Here is a 25,850-nt window from a genome sequence, read left to right on the forward strand (position 1 = left end):
GCACAGCTGCCCTCTAGCGGCCAGAGGAAATACGTCCGTAGCCCCGTGACGATGGGGGATCTGACACCTAGCGGTTATTTACAAGGTGTGCAGCTGCCAGCTACCAGCAAGTACGTGACAGATGGGGGTGGGGATGGCCCTACCACAGAGTTTCTGAACCCAGAGGCGCAACATCAAATCAAATCAAATTTTATTAGTCACATACACATGGTTAGCAGATGTTATTGCGAGTGTAGCGAAATGCTTGTGCTTCTAGTTCCGACAGTGCAACAATATCTAACATGTAATCTAACAATTCCACAACAACTACCTAATACACACAAATCTAAGTAAAGGAATGGAATAAGAATATATACATATAAATATTTGGATGAGCAATAACAGAGCGACATAGGCAAGATGCAATTGATGGTATAAAATACAGTATATACATATGAGATGAGTAATGCAAGATATGTAAACATTATTAAAGTGACTAGTGATCCATTTATTAAAGTGGCCAATGATTTCAAGTCTGTATGTAGGCAGCAGCCTCTCTGTGTTAGTGTTGGCTGTTTAGATGGCTGTTGAGATAGAAGCTGTTTTTCAGTCTCTCGGTCCCACCTTTGACTTGATGCACCGGTACTGACCTCACCTTCTGGGTGGTAGCGGGGTGATCAGGCAGTGGTTCGGGTTGTTGTTGTCCTTGATGATCTTTTGGCCTTCCTGTGACATTGGGTGTTGTAGATGTCCTGGAGGGCAGGTAGTTTGCCCCCGGTTATGCGTTGTGCAGACCGCACCACCCTCTGGAGAGCCTTGTGGTTGTGGGCAATGCAGCCCAGCAGGCTGCTCTATTGTGCATCTGTAAAAGTTTGTGAGGGTTTTAGGTAACAAGCCACATTTCTTCAGCCTCCTGGGGTTGAAGAGGTGCTGTTGCGCCTTCTTCACCACACAGCCTGTGTGGGTGGACCATTTCAGTTTATCCGTGATGTGTACGTGTAACCGATGTGATGGCGAGCTAGTGCTAGGAAACATGGAAGATAACTAGTGCGCGCTAATAGCGCTTCAATCGGTGACGTCACTCGCTCTGAGACCTTGAAGTAGTTGTTCCCCTTGCTCTGCAAGGGCCGCGGCTTTTGTGGAGTGATGGGTAACTATGCTTTGAGGGTGGCTGTTGTCGATGTGTGCAGAGGGTCCCTGGTTTGAGCCCAGGTAGGGGCGAGGAGATGGACGGAAGCTATACTGTTACATACGCCAAGGAACTTAAAACTTTCCACCTGCTCCACTGCTGTCCCGTTGATCTTGATAGGGGGGTGCTCCCTCTGCTGTTTCCTGAAGTCCATGATTGTCTCTTATTTTGTTGACGTTGAGTGAGAGGTTGTTTTTCTGACACCATGCTCAGAGTGCCCTCACCTCCACCCTGTAGACTGTCTCGTCATTGTTGGTAATCAAATCAAATGTATTTATATAGCCCTTCTTACATCAGCTGATATATCAAAGTGCTGTACAGAAACCCAGCATAAAACCTCAAACAGCAAGCAATGCAGGTGTAGAGGCACTGTGGCTAAGAAAAACTCCCTAGAAAGGCCAAAACCTAGGAAGAAACCTAGAGAGGAACCATGCTATGAGGGGTGGCCTGTCCTCTTCTGGCTGTGGCATTTACATTACATTACATTTAAGTCATTTAGCAGACGCTCTTATCCAGAGCGACTTACAAATTGGTGCATTCACCTTATGACATCCAGTGGAACAGCCACTTTACAATAGTGCATCAGATCTTTTAAGGGAGGGGGGGGGGGGGGGGGGGCAGAAGGATTGCTTTATCCTAGGTATTCCTTGAAGAGGTGGGGTTTCAGGTGTCTCCGGAAGGTGGTGATTGACTCCGCTGTCCTGGCGTCGTGAGGGAGTTTGTTCCACCATTGGGGGGCCAGAGCAGCGAACAGTTTTGACTGGGCTGAGCGGGAACTGTACTTCCTCAGTGGTAGGGAGGCGAGCAGGCCAGAGGTGGATGAACGCAGTGCCCTTGTTTGGGTGTAGGGCCTGATCAGAGCCTGAAGGTACTGAGGTGCCGTTCCCCTCACAGCTCCGTAGGCAAGCACCATGGTCTTGTAGCGGATGCGAGCTTCAACTGGAAGCCAGTGGAGAGAGCGGAGGAGCGGGGTGACGTGAGAGAACTTGGGAAGGTTGAACACCAGACGGGCTGCGGCGTTCTGGATGAGTTGTAGGGGTTTAATGGCACAGGCAGGGAGCCCAGCCAGCAGCGAGTTGCAGTAATCCAGACGGGAGATGACAAGTGCCTGGATTAGGACCTGCGCCGCTTCCTGTGTGAGGCAGGGTCGTACTCTGCGGATGTTGTAGAGCATGAACCTACAGGAACGGGCCACCGCCTTGATGTTGGTGGAGAACGACAGGGTGTTGTCCAGGATCACGCCAAGGTTCTTAGCGCTCTGGGAGGAGGACACAATGGAGTTGTCGACCGTGATGGCGAGATCATGGAACGGACAGTCCTTCCCCGGGAGGAAGAGCAGCTCCGTCTTGCCGAGGTTCAGCTTGAGGTGGTGATCCGTCATCCACACTGATATGTCTGCCAGACATGCAGAGATGCGATTCGCCACCTGGTCATCAGAAGGGGGAAAGGAGAAGATTAATTGTGTGTCGTCTGCATAGCAATGATAGGAGAGACCATGTGAGGTTATGACAGAGCCAAGTGACTTGGTGTATAGCGAGAATAGGAGAGGGCCTAGAACAGAGCCCTGGGGGACACCAGTGGTGAGAGCGCGTGGTGAGGAGACAGATTCTCGCCACGCCACCTGGTAGGAGCGACCTGTCAGGTAGGACGCAATCCAAGCGTGGGCCGTGCCGGAGATGCCCAACTCGGAGAGGGTGGAGAGGAGGATCTGATGGTTCACAGTATCGAAGGCAGCCGATAGGTCTAGAAGGATGAGAGCAGAGGAGAGAGAGTTAGCTTTAGCAGTGCGGAGCGCCTCCGTGATACAGAGAAGAGCAGTCTCAGTTGAGTGACTAGTCTTGAAACCTGACTGATTTGGATCAAGAAGGTCATTCTGAGAGAGATAGCAGGAGAGCTGGCCAAGGACGGCACGTTCAAGAGTTTTGGAGAGAAAAGAAAGAAGGGATACTGGTCTGTAGTTGTTGACATCGGAGGGATCGAGTGTAGGTTTTTTCAGAAGGGGTGCAACTCTCGCTCTCTTGAAGACGGAAGGGACGTAGCCAGCGGTCAAGGATGAGTTGATGAGCGAGGTGAGGTAAGGTAGAAGGTCTCCGGAAATGGTCTGGAGAAGAGAGGAGGGGATAGGGTCAAGCGGGCAGGTTGTTGGGCGGCCGGCCGTCACAAGACGCGAGATTTCATCTGGAGAGAGAGGGGAGAAAGAGGTCAAAGCACAGGGTTGGGCAGTGTGAGCAGAACCAGCGGTGTCGTTTGACTTAGCGAACGAGGATCGGATGTCGTCGACCTTCTTTTCAAAATGGTTGACGAAGTCGTCTGCAGAGAGGGAGGAGGGGGGGGGGAGGGGGAGGAGGATTCAGGAGGGAGGAGAAGGTGGCAAAGAGCTTCCTAGGGTTAGAGGCAGATGCTTGGAATTTAGAGTGGTAGAAAGTGGCTTTAGCAGCAGAGACAGAAGAGGAAAATGTAGAGAGGAGGGAGTGAAAGGATGCCAGGTCCGCAGGGAGGCGAGTTTTCCTCCATTTCCGCTCGGCTGCCCGGAGCCCTGTTCTGTGAGCTCGCAATGAGTCGTCGAGCCACGGAGCGGGAGGGGAGGACCGAGCCGGCCTGGAGGATAGGGGACATAGAGAGTCAAAGGATGCAGAAAGGGAGGAGAGGAGGGTTGAGGAGGCAGAATCAGGAGATAGGTTGGAGAAGGTTTGGGCAGAGGGAAGAGATGATAGGATGGAAGAGGAGAGAGTAGCGGGGGAGAGAGAGCGGAGGTTGGGACGGCGCGATACCATCCGAGTAGGGGCAGTGTGGGAAGTGTTGGATGAGAGCGAGAGGGAGAAGGATACAAGGTAGTGGTCGGAGACTTGGAGGGGAGTTGCAATGAGGTTAGTGGAAGAACAGCATCTAGTAAAGATGAGGTCAAGCGTATTGCCTGCCTTGTGAGTAGGGGGGGAAGGTGAGAGGGTGAGGTCAAAAGAGGAGAGGAGTGGAAAGAAGGAGGCAGAGAGGAATGAGTCAAAGGTAGACATGGGGAGGTTAAAGTCACCCAGAACTGTGAGAGGTGAGCCGTCCTCAGGAAAGGAGCTTATCAAGGCATCAAGCTCATTGATGAACTCTCCAAGGGAACCTGGAGGGCGATAAATGATAAGGATGTTAAGCTTGAAAGGGCTGGTAACTGTGACAGCATGGAATTCAAAGGAGGCGATAGACAGATGGGTAAGGGGAGAAAGAGAGAATGACCACTTGGGAGAGATGAGGATCCCGGTGCCACCACCCCGCTGACCAGAAGGTCTCGGGGTGTGCGAGAACACGTGGGCAGACGAAGAGAGAGCAGTAGGAGTAGCAGTGTTATCTGTGGTGAGCCATGTTTCCGTCAGTGCCAGGAAGTCGAGGGACTGGAGGGACGCATAGGCTGAGATGAGCTCTGCCTTGTTGGCCGCAGATCGGCAGTTCCAGAGGCTACCGGAGACCTGGAACTCCACGTGGGTCGTGCGGGCTGGGACCACCAGGTTAGGGTGGGCGCGGCCACGCGGTGCGAAGCGTTTGTATGGTCTGTGCAGAGAGGAGAGAACAGGGATAGACAGACACATGGTTGACAGGCTACAGAAGAGGCTACGCTAATGCAAAGGAGATTAGAATGACAAGTGGGCTACACGTCTCGAATGTTCAGAAAGTTAAGCTTACGTTGCAAAAAATAAGAATAAAATACAAGATCTTATTGACTAAAATGATATAGTACTGCTGGCTGGTGAAGTAGCCTGGCTAGCAGTGGCTACGTTGTTGAAAGTGAAGCTGGCTAGGTAACCTCGACAATTTCACTAAATTTCTCTAAACTACACAATTATCATGGATACAAGGACAGGAAAGACAACTAGCTAACACTACGCTAATCAAGTCGTTCCTATTGTAATGTAAGTTTCTACAGTGCTGCTATTCGGTAGAAGTTGGCTAGCTAGCAGTGTTGGCTAGGTAGGAGGACGGCAGCGCGGGAGGCGAAAAATAGCTGGCTAGCTAACCGATAATTACTCAAAGCTACACAATTATCTTAGATAGAAAGATAGCAAAGAAAACTATGTAGCTAGCTAACACTACACAAGTCAAGTCGTTCCGTTGTAATGTAATCGTTTCTACAGTGCTGCTAATCGGTGGCTAGCTGGCTAGCTAGCAGGGTTGACTACGTTACGTTAGGGCGAGAATACCTGGCTAGCGAACCTCAGCGAACCTTGATAACTACACAATTATCACCGATACAAAGACGGCTATGTAGCCAGCTAAGTAGCTAGCTAAGATCGAACAAATACAAATCAAAGATAGCAAAGACAACTGTGTAGTCAGCCAACACTACACTGATCAAGTCGTTCCGTTGTAATGCACTCGTTTCTACAATGCTGCTATTCGGTGGCAAGCTGGCTAGCTAGCAGTGTTTGGCTACGTTGCGTTATGTTAGGGCGAAAATAGCTGGCTGGCGAACCTCAATAACTACACAATTATGTTTGATGCAAAGACGGCTATGTAGCTAGCTAAGATCAAACAAATCAAACCGTTGTACTGTAGTGAAAATGAAAATCAGACCGTTGTACTATAATGAAAAGTTTATACTACTATTCGGTAGACGGTGGACGTTTGCTAGCTACTGGGCAGATAGCAGTGTGGACTACGATAGACGACGGAATACGATAATTACGCAATTATCTTTTATACACAGACGGCTAAGTAGCTAGCTAAGAAGAAATTGCTAAGGTTAGACAAATTAAACCGTTGTACTATAATGAAATGTAATGAAAATGAAATGAAAATTTATACTACCTGCAGAGCGAATGCAAATGCGACCGCTCGCTCCAAACCGGAGCAAGATATACAATAGGCAAAATGCAGAAGCATTGGCTTGTCTTGTGTAACTGAATAAAGATTGAACTGTTTAATTCTGCTCTAAAATATATACTTATACATGCCTTCCTGTGTCAAACAGGAGCAGCAACATCACTTGATACAGATGTTGCGTGTCTCGATGTGCATCAGCATCGTCCAGACGGCTCAGACAAACACCTTATGGGTGGGTGGAGATTATAACAGAACATGGCCAAAATGTTCAAATGTTCATAAATTACCAGCATGGTCAAATAATAATAATCACAGTAGTTGTCGAGGGTGCAACAAGTCAACACCTCAGGAGTAAATGTCAGTTGGTTTTTCATAGCCAATCATTGAGAGTATCTCTACCGCTCCTGTTGTCTCTAGAGAGTTGAAAATAGCAGGTCTGGGACAGGTAGCACGTCCAGTGAAAAGGTCACGGTTCCATAGCCGCAGGCAGAACAGTTGAAACTGGAGCAGCAGCAAGGCCAGGTGGACTGGGGACAGCAAGGAGTCATCATGTCAGGTAGTCCTGAGGCATGGTCCTAGGGCTCAGGTCCTCCAAGAGAGAGAAAGAAAGAGAGAATTAGAGAGAGCATACTTAAATTCACACAGGACACCGGATAAGACAGGAGAAATACTCCAGATATAACAGACTGATCCTAGCCCCCCGACACATAAACTACTGCAGCATAAATACTGGAGGCTGAGACAGGAGGGGTCAGGAGACACTGTGGCCCCATCTGATGATACCCCCGGACAAGGGCAAACAGGCAGGATATACCCCCACCCACTTTGCAAAAGCACAGCCCCCACACCACTAGAGGGATATCTTCAACCACCAACTTACCATCCTGAGACAAGGCCGAGTATAGCACACAAAGATCTCCGCCACGGAACAACCCAAGGGGAGGCGCCATCCCAGAAATCAAGCTTACTACTGTTGTGTCATCTGCAAACTTGATGATTGAGTTGGAGGTGTGCATGCCACGCAGTCGTGGGTGAACAGGGAGTACAGGAGGGGTCTTAGCACACACCCTTGTTGGGCCCCAGTGTTGAGGATCAGCGAAGTGGTGATGTTGTTTCCTACCTTAACCACCTGGGTGTGGCCCGTCAGGAAGTCCAGGACCTAATTGCACAGGGCAGGGTTGAGACCCAGGGCCTCTAGCTTAATGATGAGCTTGGAGGGTACTATGGTGTTGAATGCTGAGCTATAGTCAAATAACAGCATTCTTACATAGGTATTCCTCTTGCCCAGATGGCATATGGCAGTGTGCAGTGTTATGGCGATTGCATCGTCTGTGGACCTATTGGGGCAGTAAGCAAATTGAATTGGGTCTAGGGTGACAGGTAAGGTGGAGGTGATATGATCCTTGATTAGCCTCTCAAAGCACTTCATGATGACAGAAGTGAGTGCTGCAGAGCAATAGTCACTTAGTTCACTTACCTTTGCTTTCTTGGGAACAGGAACAGTGGTGGCCATCTTGAAGCATGTAGGGACAGCAAACTGGGATAGGAAGAGATTGAATATGTCTGTAAACACACCAGCCAGCTGGTCTGCTCATGCTCTGAGGACGCGGCTAGGGATGCCGTCTGGGCCGGCAGCCTTGCGAGGGTTAATACTTTTAAATGTCTTTCTCGCGTCGGCCACAGAGAAGGAGAGAGGTGGCTCACAGTCCTTGGTGGCGGGCCGCGTTAGTGGCACTGTAATATCCTCAAAGCGGGAAAATAAGGTGTTTAGTTTGTCTGGAAGCAAGACGTCGGTGTCCGTGGCGTGATTGGTTTTCCTTTTGTAGTCCGTGATCGTCTGTCGACCCTGCCAAATACATTTCGTGTCTGAGCCGTTGAATTGCGAGGAACGCTTGCAAAACAGACCATGCCGACCAAGCCAAGGTTTGAGAAGTCAATGAGAAAAGTGAACAATTCTTCTTTAGTCTTAAGTAGTTGATGATTATGATTCCAACATCGTGAAAGTGACAAACTGACAAAAACAACTTTATATCGAAGGACCGTTAGAGACAATGGCGCGTTGCTGCGCATGAGCTTAGCTAGCCAATGTCATCAAGACATCGCCTACAAGTGTGATCAGGGATTTCTATTGGAGAAGCAGTTTCTGCCTATCTTTATACTGTACATTATTTGCCCCTGCAGTCAATGGTGTGGCCGCAGCTCAATACTTGTAGAATCTCAATTACATTTCCTTGACTCCTCTTGTCCTCTTTCCTCAAAATCCATTGGAGGAGAAAGTCAGAGGGGAGGGACATCTGGAGTCAATGAAATCCAATTGCGATTATCCCATTGCGGGAGGAAAAAGCTTCCCCCCTCCTTGTCTCATTTCTTTATGAGAACTGTTTCAGAAACTGAAGACATCGTGGAAGAAGTGGCAGATACAGATGAAGTCGGAAGTTTACATACACTTAGGTTGGAGTCATTTAAACTTGTTTTTCAACCACTCCACAAATTTCTTGTTAACAAATTATAGTTTTGGTAAGTCGGTTAGGACATCTACTTTGTGCATGGCACAAGTCATTTTTCCAACAATTGTTTACATACAGATTATTTAACTTGTAATTCACTGTATCACAATTCCAGTGGGTCAGACTTTTACATAAGCTAAATTGACTGTGCCTTTAAACAGCTTGGAAAATTCCAGAAAATGTCATGGCTTTAGAAGCTTCTGATAGGCTAATTGACATCATTTGAGTCAATTGGAGGTGTACCTGTGGATGTATTTCAAGGCATACCTTCAAGCTCAGTGCCTCTTTGCTTGACATCATGGGAAAATCAAAAGAAATCAGCCAAGACCTCAGAAAAAGAATTGTAGACCTCCACAAGTCTGGTTCATCCTTGGGAGCAGTTAACAAACGCCTGAAGGTACCACGTTCATCTGTACAAATAATAGCATGCAAGTAAACACCATGGGACCACCCAGCCGTCATACCGCTCAGGAAGGAGATGCCTTCTGTCTCCTAGAGATGAACGTACTTTGGTGTGAAAAGTGCAAATCAATCCCAGAACAACAGCAAAGGACCTTGTGAAGATGCTGGAGGAAACGGGTACAAAAGTATCTATATCCACATTAAAACGAGTCCTATATCGACATAACCTGAAAGGCCGCTCAGCAAGGAAGAAGCCACTGCTCCAAAACCGCCATAAAAAAGCCAGACTACGGTTTCCAACTGCACATGGGGGCAAATATCGTACCTTTTGGGGAAATGTCCTCTGGTCTGATGAAACAAAAATAAAACTGTTTGGCCATAATGACCGTCGTTATGTTTGGAGGAAAAAGGGTGAGGCTTGCAAGCCGAAGAAAACTATCCCAACCATGAAGTACGGGGGTGGCAGCATCATGTTGTGGGGGTGCATTGCTGCAGGTGGGACTGGTTCAGTCAAAATAGATGGCATCATGAGGGGAAATTAATTGAATATATTGAAGCAACGTCTCAAGACATCAGTCGGGAAGTTAAAGCTTGGTCGCAAATGGGTCTTCCAAACGGACAATGACCCCAAGTATACTTCCAAAGTTGTGGCAAAATGGCTTAAGGACAACAAAGTCAAGGTATTGGAGTGGCCATCACAAAGCCCTGACCTCAATCCTATAGAACATGTGTTGGCAGAACTTAAAAAGCATGTGCGAGAAAGGAGGCCTACAAACCTGACTCAGTTACACCAGCTGTGTCAGGAGGAATGGGCCAAAATTCACCCAATTTATTGTGGAAGGCTACCCGAAACATTTGACCCAAGTTAAACAATTTAAAGGCAACGCTACCAAATACTAATTGAGTGTATGTACACTTCTGACCCACTGGGAATATGATGAAAGAAATAAAAGCTGAAATAAATCACTCAACTATTATTCTGACATTTCACATTCTTAAAATAAAGTGGTGATCCTAACTGACCTAAGACAAGGAATTTTTACTAGGATTAAATGTCAAGAATTGTGAAACTGAGTTTAAATTTATTTGGCGAAGGTGTATGTAAACTTCAACTGTACCTATGTTTTTCTTCTATTGTAGAAGTGGGGATAAAGGAAAGCAGATGGGGAGGAAGCTACATTTAGCTACTGAGATGTACCCAAAGATGGTAGTCACTAATCTAAATACCAATATCTCTGCCTGGCCTTCAAGAAGATACCTATTTTATTCTGCGCTTCTTTATCTAAGTGTTAGTAGCATACATGAAAGTAAAGACAAGACACACTTCAATTTTTTTAAACATTTATTTTCCAGTCTTGGTCAAACAAGAGTTGCAAAGGAAATATTAATATCCGAACACCACGATTTAAAAAGGGGAATAATATTTGGACATGATCTCTAGAACTAAATAAAATAATTAAGTGGATGTCAGTTATGCCGTTATATCTAAATAATGGAAATTGATCCAAATCTACAATTCATCTATTTATTCACACAGAGCACACATAATGAATCATAAGAGTGTCCCACGTTGAAAGCGTACTCGTTGACCTAAGGAACATACATTAAGTTTGGGAACCCTCAGGACTTCTACTTCAGAAACATGTCATTTGCAAACTAACTAGAAACACATGACTTGCAAACCAATAACAAAAGCCCAGTCAACAACTTCATAATTTTAAGAGAAATATGAAGAAAACATGGAAATGGTGTGATAGTCTGAATAAAGAAAATACACACAAGTAAATGAGATGGTTTGAAAAGGCACTGTTGATAGCTGCAATGGTAGATCATGGTACTGCACAGCGGACCTATAAACTAAAATGTATGCACTCACTATTGTGGATAAGAGCATCTGCTAAATTACTAAAATGTAAGTATCAGAACTGTGGGTAGATGGAGTACAGCCATGGACAAAAAGTTGCATGTACGACTCACGTCAGGGACAACTGTAGCATTTTATCTAACGCTAACCTTTTTCTCCCAACCTGCTGCGTAAAGTCAGTTCTGTCCGTAGCTGTACTCCATATCGTCTCAACCTTAGTTTCCCATCTTGGTATGAAGATTCAGAGGCCCATTGCCTCTTGGGTATTGTCGTGTGAACTTCACTGATACGTCACATAACAAGTGTCCTCTATACAACATTCATTGAAAAATAAAATCCCCACACTTTCCATGATTCTCTTATTCATATTTACAGTGGTCCTCCTCAAATATAATATTTCTATATGTACATTTTGTAGTAGGAAAGCCTGTGTTTATAAAATCATTCAGGTGGTTAAGCAGCATTGCCATTTAAAAGAGTTATCCTCCTGGGCCAGCATTCATTAAGCATCTCAGATTAAGACTGCTGATCGAGGCTCACTTTTGCCTTTTAAATCATAATGAGTAAGAGACGGGACCTGATTCTAGGTCAGCACTCCTACTCTGGAGATGACAATCCCTGACACCAGGTTGCATGTTAGGAGATGTATGTCTTGATCTTTTGTGTGATGGCTGCACAGCAGATGGGACACTTGCCGAGGGCCTCGGAACACTCCTTGCAGACGACCAGGTGCCCACAGGGGATGAAGACCATGCAGATGTCTCTGTCCATACACACTTTGCACTGTTTCTCCCTCTGCAGCTTCCGTAGCTTCTCAAAGGGATCCTCATCTGAAATAGGGGAGAAATATCAGTAGGTAACCAAGCACAATAAAGTAGGTAGAATACTGACCAACAGCTTGATTCTGTTACTTCTATAGCCAAGCTTCACGTAGGCCTACAGTGTGAATAGCATTGTGATGCTTTTGTGATTGATTGGAATATGCAGATGGGTGAACTAGGTCAAATTGCAAATCCCTGTGGCTCTATTCAGGAATTTTTGATATATCCTGTAAACCTCATTACCAGTTTTGATAGAACAATGCCCTGATATAACGATACTAACAAGTAGACGTCGACCGATTATGATTTTTCAACATCGATACCGATTAAATCGGACGATTTTTATATATTTGTAATAATGACAATTACAACAATACTGAACGAACACTTATTTTAACTTAATACATCAATAAAAATCTATTTAGTCTCAAATAAATAATGAAACATGTTCAATTTGGTTTAAATAATGCAAAAACAAAGTGTTGGAGAAGAAAGTAAAAGTGCAATATGTGCCATGTAAAAAAAGCTAATGTTTAAAGTTCCTTGCTCAGAACATGAGCACATATGAAAGCTGGTGGTTCCTTTTAACATGAGTCTTCAATATTCCCAGGTAGGAAGTTTTAGGTTGTAGTTATTATAGGACTATTTCTCTCTATACCATTTGTATTTCATATACCTCTGACTATTGTATGTTCTAATATGTACTTTAGTATTGCCAGCCTAATCTCGGGAGTTGATAAGCTTGAAGTCATAAACAGCGCAATGCTTGAAGCATTGCGAAGAGCTGCTGGCAAACGCAGGAAAGTGCTGTTTGAATGAATGCTTACGAGCCTGCTGCTGCCTACCGACCGCAGCGTCCAAAATTGCCGATTACCGATTGTTATGAAAACTTGAAATCGGCCCTAATTAAAAATCGGCCATCCCGATTAATCGGTCGACCTCTACTAACAAGCATTGCTAACTGTGAAACACATACCATGGTTCTCTGCGGTCTCTGCGTCGCTGTCAGGGCCTCTGTTAAAGCAGTCCTGCAGCAGAGTCTCCAGGGTGGAGTAGCCTGTCCCAGCCCTGCGTATCCTCTCCAGTATAGTCCTCTCTACCAGGGCAGGCTCCAGACCCATCTCTACCGCCCTCTGGGCCATGGCTGACCTCAGCACCTCTGCACAGAGAGATGGAGGACATTGAGCCTGTTCTAGTCTGTCGGAAATAGCACCCTACACTATATACACGTAGAGTGCCTTCAGAAAGTATTCAGACTTTTTGCACATTTTGTTAGGTTCACAAAAATGTTCATTTTTTGTTAAAAAAAAAAGTTATACCTGTTCCGTGACTTGAACATCCATTCAGGTGACTTGAAGCCTGGAAAAATCAATAGAAAGAAGGAATTTGATATGGTAGGAGTCATGTAAGGATGGGTACAGTTTAATATGTTTGATCGCAGGTTTAGGGGTTAGAGGTCAGGGTTAGGGGGATGAAGTCTTTGAGACTTACAGCATTGTTCCAGTCAGGACCTTGTAACTGAACACTGCTGACGAACTCCTGTCCTTTCTCTGCCAGCAGAAAACTACACCTGGATTAAAACATGACACTCAACGTTAGTGATGTGCATATGGTTGTTTACTTTCTACTGAGTGTTAGTGACATGTGTGTTTTTACCCCGGATAGTGTTTGGCGTGCTCCTCCCAGGGATTCTCGTCCGGCTGCCAGCCCTTCAGACCTCCACCACAGCAGAAACACACCACACGGTCTGGAGCTCCTGCACCAACACAGAAAAACACACACTTGGGTTAAGATCAACCCACACACACACACACACACACACACACACACACACACACACACACACACACACACACACACACACACACACACGTTATAATATGTCCCTGGTCCCCTCTATGTCCCCTCCTCCCAGGCCCTTTTTGCCATTGAGAAGCAGGTAACTGTAATAATACATTTTGAATTGTATTTGTTAAGTTACTTTTCTCACAGCCAAAGCTCTAGTCTACCCCACTCCCAGGTCTCACCTGTGTTGTAGAAGCCTGCTCTGGCCAGCCTCTCGTGGTCAATAGTGTGCTGGATTCCTGCAAAGCTGCCTAGCCTCTCCTCAAAGCTCTGCATGGGGACCCGAGGACCCGGGCGTGGCCTGGTCTCCCCTACATCCCCCTCTCTCCCCGCCTGAGAGGGGAGGTTCCCCACATCATGCCCCAGTATGAAGAAGCAGTAGGGGAAGTGTTTGGAGTGCTCCCCCCATGCCGTGTCCCCAGGCTGCCAGCCGCCCAGCATCCCTCCACAGCAGAAGCACTGCACCCGGTCGCTCACCCCCATATAGAAGAGCCCTGCCTGGGCCAGCTCTCTAGGCTGGACCGAGGATGTGGAGGGCCACGGGCCGAAGGTGTTGAACCGGGAGTCTTCGCTGACCATGTGCGGGACCATGGGGTAGGTGGACTCATCCACCACTTCTCCCGTTCTCAGGCGGAACTCCATGTCCTCAGCGTCTTCGTTGTAGTGGGGTTCGTTGGTCAGCATGGCACCTTGAAGAGAGTTAACCCTGGATCGATGGGTGCAGCTCAGGAACTTACAGGTGGGGGAGACCTGAAACATTACAACAGTAGTATGATCATTTGGTAGAAACAGGAGATAATACTTTTTTATTTTAATTAACTACATCACAGGTGAGACCTGGGAGTGGGGTAGACTAAATGTAAAAAAATATATATATAAAAAAGAATTGTTTTGCACACGTGTCATCCCCCTTCTCATGCTCACCTCCGCGTGCCTCTCCGCGGGTGCGTCCCCTCCACACCAGTTCTCTACAGTCTTGTGGCAGCTGAAGCAGCGCACCTTGTCAGCCTGTCCCGTGAAGTAGAACCCAGCGCGGGCCAGCCTCTCCGCTGACACCTGCTGGGCCAGGAGGGAACCCCGGAACGAGTCCAGCCGCATGTCCATCATGGACCAGTCTACTGCGTGGTCTGACTCCAGATCACTGTCTCTCCCGGGGCTTGACATCATGACACAGGGACAGGGCTGCCTGAGATGGATGGGCTGGGGGGAACAAACAACAAAGTCATTTCCAACACGAAAATGCATAAGTTTGACAATAGAGAGCATTGTATTTCCTAAAGTGGCACTAGATGGCAATATGCACATTGCTATGGATATTGGGATGCTGTGCCTTTAAGACAGGAAAGAGTGTGTGGTCACATGGAGGCGTTGGCTGTTACATGTGAGGGGTGGGGAGGCAGGCTCTTTAAGATATGCTCTCACACTACCGGGCCTCCCTGCTCACCACAGGAATACAGAGAAATAAACAACGACCCACACAGCCCAATGTAATCAACACTTATTATTTTAGATTTCCTTTATATCCGATTTTGTGCTCTTTAAAACAAAGCTCAGCATTTTGTAGGAAAGGAGTTAGACAAGGCCTACTTTGCGATGTGAATCAATCAGCCCTCTCGGAGTAGTGTGTTGCAACACGATCAGTACCCAGCCTTATCAATGTTACGGTACTAACACACCACAAATCCCCAACAGGGAGGATGAGGAACCGGTCGGAACAATCAGCTATTTCACCTCAGGCTGTATTCACCAATCAAATATTATCCAATGCCATCACTATTTCTTCTGTCAACATTAATGCAATCAATTACATACAGTACCTCGTTGCCATGCCTTGTGTTAGGCTAGATAAACTGGCTATAGCAGCAACAGACAGGCACCCAGACTACCATCCATAGAATTACCATTTATATGGAATAGAATTAGGCTACAGTCTATGCTAGCAAACAACCAACCAATATTGGTTATGTTGGTTGTAATACTTTGTACACCAGCCATCCCCATTGCAGCAAGCAAGGCTTGCTTCAGAATGAAAAATGCAAGTAGACTGGAAGTTGTCATGGTTTCATAGGCAGCACTCTCACACTATAATGAAACTGTCCCTTGACAGATTGCTGTGAAAACAGACATGTAGATGACTAAATAGATGTGATGATGATGTCCAAGGAAAGTTTGCTGTATCCACTCGTCCCCATGCTCTCTCTGACACCTCCAAAAGGCATCATGTGGATGCCGTCATCAACAGGGCCCGGAGTATAACATATTCTTGACTGAACTGGCTATGTGATCATGATTGTATAACTAGGACTACATTGCAGCACTTGCCTTTGTGGCTGAGGCCCATCTGTTACTGACCAGAGCTGAGCCTTAATCCCAATGCACAGGAAGGACATGTGGATGGATAGATGGCACTTGGTCGAATGACAGCAATAACCTGATCATACATGTATGCAAAGTGTATGTGAAGGGTTCTGGGAGACCTTTTCGGCACAGTAGCGCCGTGTCCGCGGTTCAAACTCCACTCTGACTAAATGTTCCCACTCAATGCAACAGTCAGACGGACACGTGGGGGGTGGGTGAGGTCTATTGGCCGGCCATGTACATTCTGGAAAGTTCACAAGCTCTTGTTTGTGTCTATAGCAAGACAAAAGTCCCAAACATAAACATAGGTTGACGTGAATCGCAATGTGCTGCCGATTGACCTGTTTGAGAGTTGGCACAGTTGAGTACGCACTCTCAGGGATTACATTCTTCCAATGTTAAGTATGACATAGTTAAATAAAACACAAGCAACGTTTCGTGTAATAACGAAAACTAACAAGGCAAACATTATCTGTCTATAGTGCACTGATCAGTCGACATTTAGCTGGTTCGCCATAGACAGCAACGTAGTACAACAGACGAGCCGTCAACCATAACAGTTGTAAATACATCGCAAAGACATAACCAATACGCATACCTTGGAAAAGCTTGGATGTCAATTTGTGCCTGTGAGGTCTTGGATGATGTCTCTCTCCTTTCCAAATAAGACAGATCCCCAGTATTTTTAACCAGACTATTTGACCCTGGTTTCGGGAAGTAAGTTCAGCGTTGGTGTTGTTCTGCGCACCACTACAGGCGCAGCCCACCTGACCACCATAGCGGAAATGTATTGTTTATGACGTAGAAAAAAAGGGAAGGTATGGTATGTATGTGTGTGACAATAAATAAGCAAGGAGATAGACCAGATGCTTTTCAACTTTCTGTGGAGAAACCGTACCCATTACATTAGGAAAACTGTTGTAATGAACACTTATGAGAATGGTGGGATGAATTTGCTGTACTTTACTACCTTATTTAATATTACTTTTAAGATCAATTGGATAAAACAATTCATAAGAAGACCCACTTATATCTGGAATTTTATTCCTCATCATGTCTTCTCTACTTTTGGTGGTTTTAACTTCATGTTGTTTAGCAATTCTAATATTTACAAAGTTCCAGTGAAACTTTCTGCTTTTAATCGGCAGGTTTTTTTGTCATGGTCCTTAATTTATAAACACAATTTTTCTCCACACAGATATTATATATGGAATAATCGGGATATATTGTATAAAAATACTTCTTTGTTTTTAGAATATTGGTTCCGAAATAATATTCTATTGGTGAGCCAACTGGTAAATGCAGAGGGTTTTTACTCAGTTATAAGGAATTCTTATCTCTTTACAAGGTCCCTGTAACACCTAAAGATTTTGCAATTGTTTTAGATGCCATTCCCTCAGGTGTTGCTCTATTATTCAGGAACGTGTCAAGACCTGACCCTCAGAGCCTACCTTCTATTGACCCTGTTGACTCATCAGTAGGAAAATTTGTTTCTCTTTTGGTCCATTCAACAACAGAGCGATACGAACCTTACTTCAGCAGGATATTGCATACCTTATGTCATGCCTTATTGGAACGGTTTGATTGATAATATCTGTTGGAAAAAAGTTTTTATGTTGCCACACACATACCTGCTTGTTAACAAAATTGAGGAAGTTTCCTTTAAAATTATTCATAAATATTATCCTGCCAACCACTATATGAAGAAGATTAAGGAAAACATCAACTCAAATTGCCCCTTTTGTAATGACCACCCAGAAACAGTGTTGCATCTTTTTTGGCATTGTATTCATGTAAGAAAACTGTGGCAAGACATCAGTAGATTTATAATTGAACACTTGTATGAAGGTCTTACACTATTGTGGAGAGATGTACTGCTTGGATTCTTTACCTATGATAGGAATAAGCTGAAACATTTTTATGTAATTCATTTCATTATTCTTTTGGCCAAATTTCATATTCACAATTGTAAATTTACAAACAAAAAAACACATTTTCTTACCCTACAAAAAGAAATTGAACTGTATTTTAAGACAATTAAATACTCTACTAACAAAAAAGCTGTTTGAATGATAAGTGTCTGTATGTCCCTTAAGGTCCTCGTGTAAGGTGATATTGTACCCCCTAGCTCAATTGTCCATAGTATATAATCTATATATACATGTGTTCCCTCATGTACTCTCTGTATTGATTTGTTGTTTATAAAAAATAACATTTAAATAAGTATGTGTGTGACAAGGCCAAGATTGCGGCTTGACCTCATGCTTTTTATTATTTTTTTACCGAGCTCCGCACCAAACTTCAGAAAGATTGTGAAAAAAAACGAGTTTACAGCCATTACTATTTTTATTTGTTGAATATATAAGAATTTTCCTGCGACTGGAATAATAATTGGATCATTTATTTCGGCATGTTCATGCGAAGTCGTGACAAAAAAAGAAAGGAAGAAGCTAGCCGTTCTATTGCTAAGCAACAAGAGAGGAACGTGCTTATATACAACTGCCATAACTACGCTTGCCCTATGGATAACCTCATGCTGTTGAAGATGACGAGTTCCCCTCTTTACCGGTTACTCCGTGCAAACCTCCACCCTGCAAAAAAAACAACATGGACTCTGAGATCGTGGCTACCCTCTCCTTACTCATCAACTCCAAGTCTGACGCCATTGAGGAAATAGTAGGCGCGAACACCATGGTAATCGAAAGCTTGAAAAAGACTGAAGTTCGCATGTGGTGAAATCAAGGATATGAAAATGAGTGACTAAAGTTGAAAAAGTGTGGAAAAGAATAACAATGTATACTACAGATCTCTCACTGATCTGGAGCAATACACAACAAGATGGAACCTGAGACTTCTGCGTGCCAGAGGTGGAGGATGTGCTACGAGAGGCTATCCGCATCTGCCAAGAAGTTATGTCTGTGTAACAGTATAACTTTAGTACGTCCCCTCGCCCCGACCTCGGGCGCGAACCAGGGACCCTCTGCACACATCAACAACGGTCGCCCACGAAGCATCGTTACCCATCGCTCCAAAAAGGCCGCGGCCCTTGCAGAGCAAGGGGAAACACTACTTCAAGTCTCAGAGCAAGTGACGTAACTGATTGAAACGCTATTAGCGCGTACCCGCTAACTAGCTAGCCATTTCACATCCGTTACACTCACCCCCCTTTCGACCTCCTCCTTTTCCGCAGCAACCAGTGATCCGGGTCAACAGCATCAATGTAACAGTATAACTTCATTACCGTCCCCTCGCCCCGACCTCGGGCGCGAATCAGGGACCCTCTGCACACATCAACAACAGTCACCCACGAAGAATTGTTACCCATCGCTCCACAAAAGCCGCGGCCCTTGCAGAGCAAGGGGAACCACTACTTCTAGGTTTCAGAGCAAGTGACGTAACTGATTGAAACGCTATTAGCGCGTACCCGCTAACTAGCTAGCCATTTCACATCCGTTACATCTGCATAGAATAACAAATGTTGGTGATACCATCGACGTTGTGCATCGCCTCGGCAAGAAGCAACAGCAAAACGATTCAAGACCAAGGGGTATCGTCATCCTCTTCACTGACAGATTCTACATGGATGCTATCTGGAATGCTGCTAGGAAGAACGCATTCCTTCAGAGCCATGGTCTGCGTTTCGCCGAGCATCTCAGCCCGGAGGACATAGAAAGAAGGAACAAGTTGTGGCCAACGATCAAGAAAGCACGAAATGAGGGTAAGGCTTCGTCGGAGGACGAGGCTTCATCAACGGTTCGGAAATTCATATTCCTCCCTAGAATCTCACCAGAAGGAACAGATTGATGGTTTCAGCCATGGTATTCTCATTTTCCTTGTACTGATTTAACGTTACCAAACAAGCCCCAGGTGACAATTTCTTTCGGAATACTCAGGTACCTCAATAATTTATTAGCTTGTTCTTGTATGACCAGACCAGAAGAAGGCCTATTTTGTTTACAAACTCACGAAGAAGACTGAAAGTTGTATTTATTTTTTTATGCATTCTGTTTTAAAGGGGCATACAGGTCTGCTCTGACTTTACACGGTTATTGTTCTATTTAGTTGTTAATACTTATTTCCAAGTGAAAAAGGTCCTAGGAACATGTATATGTAAAACATGTTTTATTCTTTATTTTTTTATGATCCGTTTTCATATGCACTTAAAATAGTAGGTACCTTTTTTTACACTCAAGAGGGGTTTTAGTCTCTCTTACTACAGAGGACCCTTGGTTTGGTCTTGAACATAATTTTCAGTTGAGTTCAATTTCAAAAGCCGAATAACAACTAGCTCAGAGTTTATGGTTTAAGCTATTTTCACTTTAAGTTGACTTAAATGGCTCAGATCTCGGTTCCTTATCGCTTACGTTCACTGCTTCCACGTTATTGACTCATCCTGCAGTTTATACTTTTATATTATATTATATTTGTTGTTTTGTCTTTGTCTATAGTTTCTCTTAATGCTAGGGGGTTACGGAACAATGTGAAGCGCAAGGCCGTATTTTTATTTGCTAAACAATTTAGAACAGATTTTAGATTTTTTCAAGTCTCACTCAATTTCTGCTGATGTCAACTTCTGGAGGTTACAGTGGGGCAACGATATTTGTCTTTCCCATTGATCTGAACGCTCCGCTGGTGTCACTACAATGAAAAATATCTTTGGCGGTAATATTCTACACTCGGAATGTGACCCCTTTCGTCACTTTATTTGTCTTGTGATCAGTTACAATGACATTACGTTCATTACTGTAAACTTCTACAGGTACAACACCAAACAGGAGAATGATGAGTTGCTTGAATCTATAGAGAAACATATACTTCATTGATTATCTACATGTCCCAATTCATTATTATTGATAGGAAGAGACTTTAACATGACTATAGATAATTCAACTGATAGATGGCCCCCAGGTAGACCAACCAGTCAGAATTTGGGTTTAATACTTTTTATGGAAAAGTTTGATCTTACTGATATATGGAGAGATGGGTTTCCGGCTGACAGATCGTTCACTTGGAGTAACAAAACAGGTTCCAGACAATCCAGAATAGATTTTTACAAATATTTGTACTACTCCCCTCACAGACAATAGGGCCATTTACAATGATATCAAAATATTTACCCCGATACTTACCTTGGTAGCGCATCTTACTGGAAGTTAAATAGCTCATTATTAAATAATGATATAGTTAAGTTTGAGGTTAAAGATCTGCTCTCACACTCTTGGGAAAGGGCTTGTGAAGAAAAATCTTACCGCAAGAACTGGGAGCTCTTTAAATTTGAGATGTCCAAATACCTTAGAAAATCTTGTGAAGAAGAATCTTATTGCAAGAACTGGGAGCTTTTTAAATTTGAGATGTCCAAATACCTAAGAAAATCTGGTAGTAATCTTGCTGACCAGAAGAGCTGGTCTCTCAGATCATTGAGGTAACTTCCCTTTCTCAGAGGTCCCCAGCCGTCCTGTCAGGTCATTGAGATAACTTCTCTTTCTCAGAGGTCCCCAGCCGTCCTGTCAGATCATTGAGAACTTCTCTTTCTCAGAGGTCCCCAGCCGTCCTGTCAGATCATTGAGATAAATTCTCTTTCTCAGAGGTCCTGTCGCGGTAGGAGATTTTGCTATAAGACCATTGAGGTACCCCGGTCGAGAGTGACACAATTCGTCTCACTCAAGTTCTTATGTCACCCGGCTAACAGGTGACTCACAGGTCCGCCGGACTGACCTGGTTATGTATCCTGCCCTTTATTCGGAGATTAGCCTTATTGTGGTGCCGTTAGGCGTTTTTCAGGATCTTAGATAATATTAATCAGACTTAGAGTACCTTCTCATTTTACTTTCACTTTCCCTTTGTATGCTCTTATATCTAGACTCACGCAAGCAATGACTTAGTTACGATTTACAGTCTATGTCCGTCGACTAATACTACTTGAATATTAATATAGAGGATACATGTTAAAATAAAATGATTATTCTGTCCACACCATTATATTGTCTTTAGTGTAGAAACTAGACTTATTTCCCTAGATTTGGGAGTGTCAGAGGCGTTTGCTCCCATAGGGCTTTAGATCTAGTTTCTACTTTTTATTCAATGTTTGCAAAGCACACAGTTATACACGTCATTACAGTTTCTTTACGTCCTTTCAATAAAACATAAATAATCATCAAAAACACTTGAACTCTCAATGCCTTATCTATGTATTACAAGAAGCAGTTAATTACCTTAGCGTAGGTCGACCTGATTGGTTCCCAGAGAGTATGTTCTTCAACTCACAATTGCTCTACCGGTATAGCCAATCACTTCAGTATCTGTTCCTCCTGCTAGAAGTTGTACCATGACCTTTTTCTTTTTTGTATATTTTTTCTGATTAGTAGCGAGACTGCTATCGTAGATCAATACCCTTTGTAACACCACGAAGAGTGTACGGGGTACTTGACTCAGTAGGTCTCGCCTAAAAACCAGCGGTCAAAAGATACATATCTGACTTTCGTACTCTAGAACAATTGTATCTGTTTCTCCTACTAGAAGTCGCACTATGACTTAATAATTAGTGAAGAGACGGTTCGAGAACAATACCTTCCATAACACCACATACGCGATTCATCCACTCTAACTTGGTGGATATATTCAGCGTGAGGAGTGTATGGGGTAGTTGACGCAGTATGTCTCATTCATAAATCAGAAGTCAAGAGATACAATTGTTCTAGAGTATGAAAGCCAGATATTACCTTTTATGTTGATTATAGTTTGAAGTACCACGAGTTCAGTGATAAGTCAAGTCGCACTATCACACCCTATAAATGAAGGCATTCTCCGTATATACTCTTTTCGGGACCCAGTCAACCCTCACTGCTGTCTGCACACATTTACATTTTTGCGACGCACATTTCACCGCTTCCTTCTAGTTTCAGTTTTTTCAGTATCTGCAACTACTCTGCGTCTCGAGGATCTTGTGTTTACTTCCTTCTCCTTGTTTGGACACAATGTCCGTTAGTTCCTCATACCATGGCCTTACTGCCCACGGAGGAGGGGTGTAGATTGAGACTGGGGGAGAATCTTCCATCAGGTCATTTTTTTGTGCTTCGGTCACAGTCCCCAGCCGGCCTCTCTGGATAATATATATATATAGATTAAATAAGCTGGATAATATATATAGAATAAATAAACTGGATAATATATATAGATTAAAACTCCTCAAATGATGTCACCAGAAGATCAGAAATTGGCAGCCAGGTGAAACAAAAAAGATGGTACTCTGTCCAGATGCATTTTTTCAAAAAGAGACATTAGCCAAATTAGCCAAGCCAAAGAGTGTTAACCTATCAGTCAATCTGCAAATACGTGGCTCAAAAGTACCAGATATAGGTCATCAAAACTCAAATGTTATCGAAAAACTAAAGCGCTGATTTAAAAATCAACAATTAAAATCCCCTAAAAAATAATTAAATATGTATACATTTACAGGAACTCTGTGCTTAGGCTGCAGCCTGGTCTCAGAGCATTTGATATTCTTCTGAATGTAGATCTGCAATACTCAATTTAATATGATACTGTATGGTACGTTTCATATGGTATATATTAATTTTGAATATCCATCACCCATTTCATATATGTTACAAATTACAATTGATATTATGTTATGAATTTGCTAAATACACAATATGTTCTGAATTTTCAAAACGTTTGATATGTTACGAATTCAAGCTAGGCTAGGGGTTAGTGTAAGGTTAGTGTTAAGTTTAGGAGTTATGATAAAGGGTTAAGGTTAAGGTCATGGGAAGAGTTAGCTAAAAGGTTTAAGGTTAGGGGAAGGGTTAGCTAATGTAACCGATGTGAAATGGCTAGCTAGTTAGCGGTGGTGCGCGCTAATAGCGTTTCAATCGGGTGACGTCACTCGCTCTGAGACCTGAAGTAGTTGTTCCCCTTGCTCTGCAAGGGCTGCGGCTTTTGTGGCGCGATGGTTAACAATGCTTCGAGGGTGGCTGTTGTCTATGTGTGCAGAGGGTTCCTGGTGCAAGCCCAGGTAGGGGCGAGGAGAGGGACGGAAGCTATACTGTTACACTAACATGTAAGTAGTTGCGAAGTAGCAAAAAAGTAGTAAGTTGTTAATTAGCTAAAATGCTAAAGTTGTCCATGATGACATTCAAACTCGCACACTTTGAGTTGCTAGACGTTACCATTACGCCCACCCATCCACCCCGACCAACCACTAATTTCGTTTTGCCTTAAAAAACAATCTGTCTTATGTAACCATACCAAACATAACATATGATAATACTTTTAGTGTCCCGGATTTACGTTTACTATGTTGAATCTAGTCTATGAGACCAGGCTGAGGCTGCTACCAGGGTGCCATGACAACTATAGAACTCATGTGCTTTTACATCGGCCTGAAATATAGAAATACATGGAACCTTGAATCATGATTATTTAATCTTCTGATTTAATCAAGCCTAATGTATTCCTGTTCTATTTTGGAAATAAGTTTAGGTGACAGGCTGTTGGGACTATGGGCTATAGGTAACAAACTCTGCTCGAATGACGGCTATATTATGACGCACCTTAGAACTTGTAAATGTGCGCCAGAAGAGTACTCTGTCCTAGACCTATCCAAAAGGCCCGAGCATGCGCCTCAAGCTGCGGAACCTTCTACAGTTCATGTGGAACAGGAGATCTAACAGCGGGCCCCAATGTGTGCCATACATCCGCGACATCAGACAGCTGCAGAGCGAGGGCTTCTACCGAGTTTATCTCGGTGAAACCGAGTTTCCAGAGGGTCTGATCACCGGTGACATCTCCGCGGCAACGGACGCCTCCAGCAGCATACACAGCTGGAGCGTCATCCACGCGGGAGGTCAGAGAGGATGGGTTCCATGGAATTACAAACTACTGTTCCACTGTAGCGGTGTCTCCTCACTGCAGCCTTCAGGGGAAATATTTGAAGAGTTGTGTGGCAGTTTAAGGGAGAACTACGGGAAATGTGCGATAGTGGTGAACAATCATAGCTGGAGGTCATCAAGGAAAGGTGACGATTGTAAATCTGTTTTCGCGGGGTACGTTCACCACCTGCCCGAGGCCCCGGTGAATCTCATACCTATGAGCTGCTGCCCGACGTTGGCGCGCGCGTACGGGCACGAGCTTATCCAAATCCCGTTTCAGTGCGCGCACCTGTGCCCTCTGAACAGCGCTTGGTCCACGGTGAAGTGGTTGCGACCAACGACCGTGGGAAGTATTCGGAGGCCATTTACGACCGTGACACTCTACATAAATACGTCTATTGGAATGAGCTGATGGAGGGAGCTCTGAAGAAGATGACCAAGAGGAAATGGGAGGAAGCATTGTCTCGAGTTAGGAAGAATGAGAATCATTACCTAAATGACAAGCAGTGACAACGGGTTCATTCAGACTATATAAAAGAGATGCACATGACATTGGCTAAGGGACTTTTTTTGTTTGTTGGTAAAAGTATAGTTTCCATGTATTGTGAGGTTAGTGCTATGGTCTCTGCCAAAAGGTCTGAACCTTTATGGCACAGGATAGTGTGCTCATCCCATACTGCAATGTTATTGATTCAAGCATGGTTCCTGCTCCTCCTCAATCATGTCGTGGAAAATCATCTCAGAAATATAACGCTTTATCAGAACTTGTAAATTCAATCATGCTCTTTATTACAATTGTACAGCCATCTGGAATGTCCGCGGACCCCCCACCGCGGAACCCCCCCCTCAGAAGTCCAGTCCTTTATATTTATACCCACATAGTATTGTCCGTCCCCTATGACGTCATTCCCCACCATCTGCCTTCAATCAGTTTATAATGGTGGCCGGACCCTCCCTTTACCACTAAATCAATGCACTCTTTGTGCCCCCCCCCCCTCTCTAGGGCATCCAATTGCTTATAGGCGTCTATGTGTCTGGTCAGTTTCACTCAAATGGAATCAGCAGACTATGTGTTTCTTGTTCATTAGTGTCCAGCCATCTCAGGCATATTTCTCTGGTATGTATGCTTTTCTAGTGGAATGAGTAGACTATATTTCTAGTGGGTCTAAGTGCCCTAAACACATATTTCTCTGACATGTGTATCTCTTTAAA

The 25,850-nt window shown here is 44.3% G+C and overlaps 2 protein-coding genes across 3 annotated transcripts; one reads left to right on the top strand and one right to left on the bottom strand.

Annotated features, from left to right (window-relative positions):
* Positions 1–10,204: 10,204 nt before the first annotated feature.
* On the bottom strand, positions 10,205–22,076 carry LOC129827372 (E3 ubiquitin-protein ligase XIAP-like). 2 transcript variants are annotated; one of them, XM_055888150.1, is made up of 8 exons: positions 21,981–22,076; positions 14,335–14,610; positions 13,593–14,160; positions 13,222–13,321; positions 13,057–13,135; positions 12,885–12,924; positions 12,542–12,724; positions 10,205–11,574 (listed from the first exon to the last, which is right to left on the bottom strand). In XM_055888150.1, exons 2-8 carry the CDS (start codon positions 14,575–14,577, stop codon positions 11,381–11,383), a joined length of 1,407 nt encoding a protein of 468 aa, XP_055744125.1. In that variant the 5' UTR covers positions 14,578–14,610; positions 21,981–22,076; the 3' UTR covers positions 10,205–11,380. The 2 variants fall into 2 exon arrangements, with proteins under 2 accessions (XP_055744125.1, XP_055744124.1); XM_055888149.1 differs by lacking the exon at positions 21,981–22,076 and adding an exon at positions 16,367–17,154.
* A 154-nt stretch (positions 22,077–22,230) lies between these two features.
* LOC129827374 (uncharacterized protein C21orf140 homolog) lies at positions 22,231–25,354 on the top strand. The gene is given in 2 exon segments (XM_055888151.1): positions 22,231–24,964; positions 24,967–25,354. Coding segments are annotated over 2 exon segments (762 nt in total). The 5' UTR covers positions 22,231–24,384; the 3' UTR covers positions 25,149–25,354.
* The last annotated feature ends 496 nt before the right edge of the window (positions 25,355–25,850 follow it).

This window comes from Salvelinus fontinalis, chromosome 29 (genome assembly GCF_029448725.1).
Source record: "Salvelinus fontinalis isolate EN_2023a chromosome 29, ASM2944872v1, whole genome shotgun sequence".
NCBI lineage: Eukaryota > Metazoa > Chordata > Actinopteri > Salmoniformes > Salmonidae > Salvelinus > Salvelinus fontinalis.

Coding starts and splice junctions, on each gene's coding strand:
- LOC129827372 (XM_055888150.1), bottom strand. CDS start 14,577: ATGATGTCAAGCCCCGGGAGAGACAGTGATCTGGAGTCAGACCACGCA. Junction 13,322..13,592: donor AGCAGGCTTCTACAACACAG/GTGAGACCTGGG, acceptor GTGTTGGTGCAG/GAGCTCCAGACCGTGTGGTG. Junction 13,136..13,221: donor CACGCCAAACACTATCCGGG/GTAAAAACACAC, acceptor GTTTTAATCCAG/GTGTAGTTTTCTGCTGGCAG.